The sequence below is a fragment of the Corvus moneduloides genome, chromosome 6, assembly GCF_009650955.1.
Source record: "Corvus moneduloides isolate bCorMon1 chromosome 6, bCorMon1.pri, whole genome shotgun sequence".
NCBI lineage: Eukaryota > Metazoa > Chordata > Aves > Passeriformes > Corvidae > Corvus > Corvus moneduloides.
The window spans coordinates 5979808-5990867 of record NC_045481.1 but is presented as its reverse complement, the minus strand read 5'-3'; the positions used below and the strand labels follow the sequence as shown (position 1 = coordinate 5990867).

The 11060-nt window shown below is 39.8% G+C and overlaps 2 protein-coding genes across 5 annotated transcripts in view; one reads left to right on the top strand and one right to left on the bottom strand.

The window, feature by feature from the left end:
• The window catches only part of LOC116445220 (putative HTLV-1-related endogenous sequence), a 61204-nt gene that overhangs the window by 8658 nt on the left and 41486 nt on the right, over positions 1–11060 (top strand). The gene's annotated exons all lie outside the window — the stretch shown is intronic.
• HIF1A (hypoxia inducible factor 1 subunit alpha) overlaps positions 1–11060 on the bottom strand; it is a 34736-nt gene that overhangs the window by 5186 nt on the left and 18490 nt on the right. The window contains exons 5-14 of one of the 2 annotated variants that reach the window (XM_032111590.1): positions 10069–10181; positions 8797–8999; positions 7031–7137; positions 6700–6847; positions 5549–5769; positions 5083–5363; positions 4443–4565; positions 3830–4224; positions 2881–2989; positions 16–142 (exon numbers count right to left, since the gene is read on the bottom strand). In XM_032111590.1, the coding sequence (XP_031967481.1) occupies positions 16–142; positions 2881–2989; positions 3830–4224; positions 4443–4565; positions 5083–5363; positions 5549–5769; positions 6700–6847; positions 7031–7137; positions 8797–8999; positions 10069–10181 (1827 nt within the window). The remainder of the gene's footprint in view (positions 1–15; positions 143–2880; positions 2990–3829; positions 4225–4442; positions 4566–5082; positions 5364–5548; positions 5770–6699; positions 6848–7030; positions 7138–8796; positions 9000–10068; positions 10182–11060) is intronic. The other variant, XR_004240701.1, reaches the window with a different exon arrangement.

The window sequence follows — 11060 nt, the reverse complement described above, 5'->3', positions numbered from 1 at the left end:
AAGGAAGATACCAACCAGTTGATAGTAGAATGATTGTCTTTTGCTCCCCTCCACTGTGACCATTTGTTTTGCATCCCTTTACACGTTTCCAAGCAAGTGATGCATTTCCTCCACGGTCACCTGTCTGCTGGAATAAAGACCCCTAGAAAGAAATAAAATGAGTCTTCTTTAGTGAATACTGTATCTTTATATCCCTCCACGCCCCTCTTCCAAATTAACAGTTTCCATCACTAACTACTAATGTAGGCATTGTTATAATTTAAAAGTGGTTTTTTTCAGAATTTGGGGAGAAATATATTTCCAAGTACACTAACTTGAAAATTATTTAACAGAAAACTGAATCAGATTTCAAGACCTTACTTCCCCTGCAGAAAACAATTACAAAATCCTGGTTATCATCAGTTACCACGCTCAAGATTAGCGTGTACATGTACACAAACACACCTATTTAATTACCACTGCTCTGGGGTGAGTAAGCATCAGGTTTTCACTGGAGTCTCTAATGGCTTTCTGCACTGGAATTAATAGTGTAGGCAGGAGAGTCAGGAACCTCAGTAGTCGATTCTATCTACACATTTAGGATATAAATTCTGCTTGCACTCCAGTTATTGCCACCAAGCCACCTGACCCAAGCCTTGTGGAAAATGCAGTCCTGCACCAGTCTAGTGCAGATATGGCTCCTTAGCATATTGTTTTGACAGCAGAACAGAAGATATGGAGATTAGGAAGCTGTAAGGGCTTCATAGAATTGGGATAAGGAAGAAGAAGCTGCCACTGAAACAGATGGGATGGAAGGAAGAAGCACCATCTTAGTACCAAGTCCGCTGGCAAAAGTACTTGAATCTGCAAAGTTTGGTCTTGTTAGTGACACTGACTGCTCCAAAAAGAGGAGAAGGTATTTCAGAACACTGCCATTATCCTCAACACTTAAAATAGTGAACAGCATATGTTTTCAGGTTATAAAACACCCGTGCAAGTCAAAAGAGCAGCTGTACAGTAGAAGTTATAGTTAACTCAGAGCTGCAGTCCATAGTGAGATCAGTCACCTACACTGCTGCTGCTGCTTTTTTTTTTTTTTACCATGAATGCAATCCAGCCCTTCACGTTAAGAAAGATGTGGCTTGTAACTGTTCCAGTGTAATGATTTATACCATTATTTTATAGCCTTACTATAACATAGTATTTTATAACCTAACTATATCTTATCCTTGTCTGATTCTCCTGTTTTCTAGGAAGCTAAAGTAGTATTTTACTTTGGTCTTCACTTATTTTCACTCTTTGCAAAATACATCCCACTTCCCTAGAGCTAAGAAGTTGTGGCAAGTGTTTGTACAACCCTAGAATAGCATGTATTCTAAGCCTGGATTTAACATCATTTTTGTTGTGTGCGTATGAAAGGCCTGTATATCCTCCTCCCAGAAATCCATTGTAGAGAGAGAAGCCAAACAACAAAAGCACTTACTTAAAATACCTCCACTAAGACCCAGCTTCATGGAAATTCAGCTTCTGACTCTGAGAAACCATCAAAATATTTGTAACACTTTCGTCAGATACAGACAAAAGAAAAAGGTTTAGCAAAGGATGAAGTCTGAACCTGTAAGCATTAAACAGACACTAAGCACAGAAGCCTGAACACTATTCCAGCAGTTAATACTGAACTGCTTGTGTCCTGTGTATTTAATGACATCCCATGCAATTTTGAATATTTTATCAGCAACACTATGACAGCTGTAGGACCACTGCACGAGAAAAGGGCAGTGGAAGGAAGTAACATTTCTTGCAGAGCTATGAATTCTTACAAGGCTTCTGGAAGCAGCAGAACAACATGCATGGAAGTGCAAAGCATTTAGCAAATGAAAACAATGGCATAAAAATGGCATAGAAAAACTGATTTGTCTTATGCCCAAACTAGAATGCTAGTACAGGAGTAAGGAGAGCTCAGAGGAAAAATAATCCTGCACTGTAAGATATGGTAGATGACTACAGCTAGGAGGTGGCCCAGTAGAGAAACAGAGAAGCTCAAAGGCTACATTACAGTAGAAGAACTAAGACTTAAGACTAGGACTTCTCAAAACCTGAGAAGTAGGAATTTGCAGTGAAGATGAGAGAGAGAACAGTGTGCAGTGGCAAAGCCCAAGGTTTCAAAATACTAAAAACTGACAATGAGAGACAAAGATTATGGAGGCAACATACCCTTGCAGAAAATAACAAGCTGGACAACCCCCAATTAAGTGACACAAATCTAGGAGTATCTACAATGTTTCTTTTGAATAGCTAGGACAGATGAGGAGGAGCTACTCCTAAGTGCCCACACTAATACCAGAGCGAGCATGTATGAAAGGGAGTGGCAGCAATAGACATTTGCTAGGTTATTATTGGAGTTCTCTTCCCTCACAGTTCAGATGGTCTTGTTATCTGATTAAGTAAAGAAATCTCAGACCCAATGGAAAAATAAAAGCATAGGAAGAAGCATAAGAACACTGATCTCCAGTGTTGACAAATTGAAAACAGAGTTTGAATTCAAAAGTTAAATAAATCCAGCAATTACACATTTAAATGTGATTTCTTACACTTGCCCATATTCTACTACAGAAATATATATGTTCACAGAAGAGTATCTTCTACCTAATCAAGAAAGATTGAGTGTAGAAGGCACTTCTGAAAAGCTGACAGTAAAAGAGAACTAGAAGTGGAGTATCTGCATATATATATATGTGTGTGTGTATGTGTATATATATATATAAATTTCACTATCAATTATCTCTCATGCCAAGAGTCTACTCCTTACCAACAGCTCAACTCAGGAGTCTGCACTGACGCCTCATTTCAGAAATTGCAAGGTTAAAAGTGAATATTTTAAAATGGTAAAACAAAACTCACAATTCCAACTGCCTGAAAAAGTGAACCATCATGTTCCATTTTTCGTTTTCTCTGAGCATTATGCAAAGCTAGCATCTTTGGATTTAGTTCTTCATCCAGTGCAGTAGATCTAAGAAAAATTGATTCAGGCTGTTAAGACGTTTCTACTTTCCTCAAGCCATTCTTCTTTTGTGGACACTTACATATACAGCATCACAGAACTGAATTTATGAACTCCACTACTTTTCATTCATAAATTAACTTATTTCAACAATAACTTTCTATGAGCATAGCAAATATTAGCCTTTAATCTTGCTGTGAAGCTCAGAATAAGTTTTAACAAAAATTTTTAAATCTGCAGAAAAAAAAGCATAAAAGTTCAGCAGTTCACTTTCAACAGAAAGAAGGGAGGGATGGGTGAGGGAAATTATTCTGGATATTTTTATGTACAGATAAATCTTTTACATATCATAAATCTCATGTTTGACTTGTAGTTTTCTATTGTGATAAATATCTACTACAGGCACCACAGTCCATCACAAAACACATTTAGTTTGAAGAGCAGTATCTATTGCTTACAAATATCTGTATATCTGATATCTGCAGTATCTGTAGCACAGACTGTAGTTGCCTCTTACCTCTAATACAGTGGACAAGGAAAGCACCAGAAATATTATGTGTGTGTAGCTACCTGTAAATTGCTTACTGCATTTTTATAAAAGCTGCACATCAGGTGCGAGAGCAGAATTTTTACAGTAGCTGCCTTTTACATGAGGTGCTTATGTAAAAGCTACCATGAAATCAGCTTTAGGGGAGTTTACCATTAAAAAAAACCTCATTTGACATGTCCTAATTTAAATGTCTCAATTTCTACTCTGAAGAATGTCAAAGACGAACACGCGACAGCTGGCGGAATTTATATCTAATTCCTTGAACAGACACCAGGGCTTAAGCTGCACTTTTAAAATACCTTTTATTTAGAGTGACTGTTAGCAAGCTGGGTGCTCCTGGAGAAGGCTTTTCCACCTGATCCACTGCTCCTTTCCTTGCTCTGATGGGAGAGGCAGTTCGACTCCTGCTCCCGCCGTAGGGCGAGGCGGGGGCACTGCTGGATTCGGCGACGCCGCGCACGGGAGAGGAAGGGACAATTATCGTCTTCGCATCGTCCCCGCACTCCGCCGCCAGCTTCATCTCCTCTGCACTGCTCGGTGCCGTCTGGCCCTGCTGGAATATGGTGATGGTGGCTGCACTCTGAGGGCTGGAGGAGCTGCTTTCCAGAGGGGACAGCTGATCGAAGGAGCGCAGCTGGAAGTCATCATCCATTGGGATGTAAGGAGCCAACATCTCTAAATCTAAATCGGTTTCCTGGAAGAGACAAGAGGTGGAACTTAACCAGTGAGGAAGAAATATCAGCTATGACTTCATCAAGGCTGTTCCTTTTACCAAATCCTTAAAATATTTTTTTTTGCACTTTAATCAAAATATTACATAAAAAGAGAAGGAGATTTCTGAAAACATTCTAAAAAGGAAAAGAAGTACACTCAGAATAAGATGATTAAGAATTTTAAGTTACTGTATATTACCTGAGTAGAGAATGGATTTTTTGCTTCTGTATCTATGGCAAAGAGTTTCTCCACTAATTCCAGTTTGAATTCACTGGCCATATCATTATCCACATCAAAGCAGTAGTCGTTGGGACTACTGGGCTGTGAAAACATTTTGAGCACAGTTTTAGGCTTCTGTCATTGCATCACTTGGCATTGTTACCTACAGATTCTCTGCAAAATGTTCTAGTGTAGAACTAATCCCAAGCTATAGCTGCACAAAATTAAAATGGAAAAGGAAAATACACTTGTCTGTTTACATTCAAATTTACCCCACCTGGGAAGCACTTGCTTAGGTGGAACCTGGAAGTAGCCTCTACAGTAATTTACTGCAACTACTTTACTGTTTAGGGAAGTTGTGTCTGAACCAACTGAATGAAAAAGACCAATCCCAAGCTCTCCTTATTTCTATCAGATAGCACTGCATATCTTTGCAAGACTCACTTTAATGAAAAGATATGAAAATTTATCAGTTTACTCAGATCATGGCGTGAGCTTAAGTCACAAGGTAGAAATAATTTCCAATTCCTGTCGTGGCTGCATCCTTAACCAGATTTGCCCCACAAGCCCCAACAGCGCATCCATTTTAATGACAGCATATCCAAGTTACGAAACTCACCTCAGGTGAACTTTGGCTGGTACTTGCATCAGAAGGGCTGGTTGGTTGCTCTTGCACCTGAGGCATGGTAAAAGAAAGTTCGAGTGGCTCTGTGTTTGGCTCCAGCTTTGATACAACTTCTCTATTGAGTGCAGGATCAGCATTGCTACGAAGTGGCTTTGTAGTTTCAGAGGCAGGTAGTGGGGACATTGCCATATTTATATTCTGCAATTTCTCACTGGATGAGGGGAGCATTACATCGTTATACAAAGGAACTTCATCACATTGTTGTTCATCAGACTCTATAAAAATTAAAAGAAACCATCAACCTAAGTAACAGTACTGTGCGTGTCTATGGACCTCATTAAATTTAAACAGCAGCTGAAATACCACTGGGCAAGTGGTACTGGGAGGTTATTTTTTGAAATCTATTATAAAACAGTAACTTCGCTAATTAACATGCTCTCCTATTTAAACACACACCCACCATTACTGCTGAAATCTAGAGAGATAATTGTGTCTCCAGCAGCTGGGGCCAGCACAGTTAAAGCATCTGGTTCCTGTTTCAGTTTTTCAAATAGGCTGTTGGTATCATCCAGGTCATCTTTACTGAATATTTTGGTCATTTTCATGTCAGGAGACTCCACTGGTTTCAGCATACACTCAGTTTGTCCAAGGGAAAAAATTAAGTCCTTCTGAACAATTCCACTGTCAGAGAGGAAGATGACTGTTAAAGAACAGCTAAAAGGAATAAATTTTGGCTTAATAGTTTTGTAGGTTGAAACCCACCCACTCCCCCCCCCATCCCCCAAAAAACCCAAAACAAAACAAACAAAAAACCCCAAACAAACAAACAAAAAACACCCTACCACACATATCCCACAAAATTACCAGGATAAGGGCTTTAAGAATTCTTTTTTTCTTACTCATTCTTTTCTCAAAAGTAACAGAAAAAGCAAGCACTAATTGTGGTACCATCAAAAAAAAGTAACAAAAATAAACATGCTTTTCTGAAAGCACTGAAAAAGTAAGGAAAATATTTTTTTAAAAAAAAGAGAAAAAAGTTTGCTATTTCCTAAACTACTTTTTCTTGTTTTAAATGAATGTGCAATATCTTGATAGACTGATACTGGTACATTCACTGAAGTTTTGAAAAACTAATTCAGGAGTACTAGACAGTTGCAGAAAAAGAGTCAACCAGTCCACCCTCAGCAGAAGCTTTCAATTAAAAGAGGGGTTCTAAGGAAGAAAAAGATAGATGGGATCAAAAATAACACCACTACTGCTGCTCTGACTCCATAACAAAGTTATTACCAGAATTAACTGCTCCAGACTTGGGACAAAGATTAGAGAGTTGTCTAGAATACATACAAATGCTCAAATGCTTCCACTGCAATCATACAGAAGAATCTGGTTCTAGACTCATTTGTCTGCAGAGATCATCTACTGACATCGAGACCAAAAAAGTGTTTTGTTTTCAAATACAATTTCTAATCCTAGGACCGGCAGTATTCTAAGAAAAATTTCACTGGTAGGGAACAGCAACATCATAACATAACAGGGGATCAATGCCATCAGAATCTGACTTTGTCTTCAGTAAAAATGATGACAAAGATCACCAAAGTCCACTCAACTTACCTCAACACGTAGTTCACACACACTATGCACTGTGGCTGTGAATTCTTAGTGTTGTATATAACAGTTGCTTGAGTTTCAACCCAGACATAGCCACCTTGTTTCGCCAGCATTCTGTACTGTCCTGTTGTCACCTGCCCTTTTGTGAACACTAAAAGCAGAAAGGACACCAGCTTTAATTACAAGCAGAAAAACCCCAAAATTGTTTGAGGTGAGTATTCATTGCAGATTCATATCTGCAACTAAAAGAAAGCCCTTGTTCTTCTGCTGCTTTCCCCCAGGGTTGTCTCTCATCTCCTGTAGTTTGAGGGCTTTAAATTCAGTTTGCACTTACTGTCGTGGTGTGTTTTGGTCAGATGATCAGAATCCAGTGCGTGATAGTACTCATAGATTGAGCGACCCAGGAGCTCCTCTGGCTCGTACCCCATCAACTCTGTAATTCTTTAAAACAAGGGAAAAAATTGCTACGTGAAAGCAGACATAGGCCAGCACAAATACCAGAGCATTTGGATGCTTGCACATCTAGAAAAACCGTAAGAATCACTTCCATACATTGCAGCAGCAAATTAGGTTTACTGGGACTTTTCATTTTGAAATAAATTGCTATTTTGATGCTTCTTTAAAAGAGAAATTTCAGCAGGCATAGGATTTTACTTCTCATTGAGTACTTATAAATCATGTAGTGGGATAAGATTAAACAAATCCCCACTTTTTAGACTTTTTTTTCTTTTTGCTTCAAGGTAGACCAGCTACTTACAGACCAGCTTAGACAAATATGAGAATTCAACAAAATAACAGATACGCTTCAACAGTTTTAATCCTGCAACTAAGAGAAATTAGGAATCAGATTTACTCTTCCCACTCAAGCACTGCTTGCCTTTAAGGAAAATAGGATTTCTTTAGTCTCTAGAGGGCAGTGCTAACCAGGGAAGTGCTTGTGTTTTGCCCCATTCTAGATGCAGAATGTGACCAAATAAGTACCTTTTATGTGACACCATCAGTGCTAGAAAGGTTGTTACTGCAGAGGACAGAAATAACCTGCACTAACCTCTTTCTGCATCTAACTGCAAAACCTAACTAGAAATTCACTTTTATTATAAAGTAAAGGAAATGGGTAGTAATAAATAACACCAAATTAAAAACAAACAAAAAATGAAACAAACCAACCCCAACCAAAAAAACCCTTGTGCTGATTATTTCCTTCATTTGCATTTATCAAATTTGTCAAGCCAAGTTCCCAGAGGATAGGAAAATCAGTCTTATGTGTCTGACTACACCCCTGATTTGCACCAGAACACAAAATCTAATTATTCAACAGCAGATGTATTGCATTAAAAGTACAGCTGAACGTCTGGGTTTTTTTTGACAGAAGAAAGCAGACACTGATCTCCTGGGGAAGAGAGAGGGGGGGAAGCAGTACCAATAAAATACATTCGACAAGTATTACACACACACACTTCAGTCACCAAAATGTCCCATCTTTGACAAACCTAAAATCTTGCTTTTTCAGTGTCTGGAAGAATCTTCTCATTTAAATTTAATCACTTCCACTATAGTAAAGACCAATTTGAAGAGGCAGTTAACTGAAGGCAAAGGATTTATTAATAGAATCATAAAGTGGCTTGGATTGGAAGGCACCTTAAAGACTGTCCTGTTCCAAACCCCTGCCATGGGCAGGGACGCCTTTCACTAGATCAGGTTGCTCCAAGTCCCATCCAACCTGGCCTTGGACACTGCCAGGGATTGGGCAGCCACAGCTTCTCTGGGCAATCTCACTGCCAGAGCCTCAGCATTTTCACAGTCAAGAATTTCTTCCTAGTATCTAATCTAAACATGCCCTCTGTCAGTTTAAAACCATTGCCCCTCTAAAAAGTCCCTTTCCCATTCGTTATTCCAAAGCAATAACCCTGCATCCTCCTTAGATCTAAAAATCTGGCTTTTAAGACATCCTGATCAGTTAGGAAAAGCCCAAGTATGCCATGAATGATTGCGTTGTCAAGATGAATTGAGTTACCGAGAAGGCAAACATTAGCCAACATGTACCAGCCCTGCAAATCCTTCAAATGAATTCTCTTTTACAGTAAAAATCATATATATTACCTTTCATCACAATAGGAAAATTTCATATCAAGACTGTGACGACTGAGGAACGTTTTACTGTCCAGGGGGACCTCAATGTTTGATGGGTGAGGAATAGGTTCACAGATCAACACCAGGCAGGTCATGGGAGGCTTTTTGTATCCGCAGTGAGTCTGGTTCCCACACGTGTCGTACACACGGATGTGGCCAGTGCAGTGCAGCACCTACAGGGGAGTTGGATTTTAGCAAGAGACGAGGCTTGGTCTATCAGACAACACAATCCTATTTCCACCAGTACACCCAGAGCCAAGTCCTTCCCCTCCCCACCCCTCAAGGGGACAGTGGCAAGGGATGGCTCTAGGAGAGCTGTGTCCTCCTCCTCCTCCTCCTCACCCCACACATCCTGGGATGGGTTCACAGCCCAACTCCTTCCTCAGCACTGGCTGGAGCAACACCAGACATTGCTGCAAGTTCTGTGAACTCCCCTTTCTAGTCACCATAATGACAACTCTGATGAGCAACTGCCTCAGCAAAAAGTATCTCACAATCTAAATCTGAAAGTTATGGTAATAGTAGCAACCCCCATTTTGGAACTTCTGCAGAGGGATGACAGAGATCAAATACATTCTTCAACAGACAGGAACCTCTGCATTTTGTGGGGTTTTCTTTTAACCATTCTGAAGCAGAAATAGTTCACAGACAGCAGCAAAGGAGTTGTTTGATCCAGAATAATCAAATTCAAATCATAAAAGAGAACTGTGAGCTGTAATCCACTCGATACAGTAAAAGGTTACTTTGTCCAGAAGAGAAAATGCATTCACTGCAGAAAGTTATCAGGCTGGCCTCTTTTTGTTCCAACTATTACAAAAGGGAGAGCCAGCAGCTTCAAAAGAATGGCATTGAAGTCCTTCAGAGAGACCTCAACTGTCGCATTTTCAGTGTCAAATCAAAAGAAATCAGGGATCAGCATAAGTGGTGTCAAGTACTTTTTTCCCAGAGAAGGCTTTATGCAAACATATTTAGTAATTATAATTGTTTGTAAATAAATGACCTCTAATTTAAAATGGAAAATTCATTAAAAGGGTTTTGAAAAACTAATTTTAAAACACTGTTTCAGTTACCTCTGTGATGTATTCAGCACTAAAATTCAGCATAATGAAGCACAATCATTAAATTATGAAGTACTTAGTGAAACTCAAGCTCGTTACGTGAAGTAAAAATGTTGAAATACAGTGTTATGACATCTGAAGAGGAAGCTGCCAAACTATGCAAATATTCTTTTGCATCAGTTACCTTCCATGTAGCAGACTTTATATTCACTGTTCTTCCCCTGCTAGTCAGTGTACACTTCATTCTGAGAAAAAAGCTGCGCTCCGTGTTTTGCTCTTTGCCCTTTTTCACAGGACCTAGCAAAAGCAAACAGCAAACCAGTTCTTAAAACTCTCAGATCATCTTCCAAAGCCATAAAAAAGCCTCCACAAACATGTTACAGAACTCTAAGGGAAGATCCAAAAAATAAACTAAAAAGATTCATACACCTAACAGCACTTCTGATAATGGCATCTTTCAGAACAAGTTTTACTATCAAGTAGACAAAAAACCCCTGAAGTTTCATAGAGTTACAGAATGGTTTGTGCTGGAAGGGACCTTAAAGATCATCTTGTTCCAACCCCCTGCCATGGGCAAGGACACTTTCCACTATCCCAGGTTGCTTCAAGCCCTGTCCAACCTGGCCTGGAACACTTCCAGGGATGGGGCAGCCACAGCTTCTCTGGGCAACCTGTGCCAGAGCCTCAGCACACTCACCAGGAAGGATTCCTTCCCAAAAACCATCTAACCCTGCCCTCTGTCAGTGGGAAGCCATTTCCCCTTGTCCTGTCACTCCAGGCCCTTGTCCAAAGTTCCCCTCCAGCTCTCTTGGAGTCCCTTTAGGTACAGGAAGAGACTCAAAGATCTCCCCAGAGCCTTTTCTTTCCCAGGCTGAACAATCCCAGCCCTCTCTCAGCCTGTCCTCACAGGAAAGGCTTTTGATGTGGCCCAGTTTCAATGTTTTAAGATCAGGATTGTATTTGTAGCCAACTGCACACTCCCAGATTTCAAGAAAAAGGAGTGGGACGAAAGAAAGACCAATGGGAAATTTAATATATTTTAAAATTGCAACAGAGGACAAGAAAAGCATGTGCAGAATAAGAAGCCCTGTTGAAGTGGCTTCTACTGAAATGCATCAGTAACTCACTCTAGGGAGGTTCAAACCAAGTACCTTTTGGGCTTTTTGCTCTTCAGGA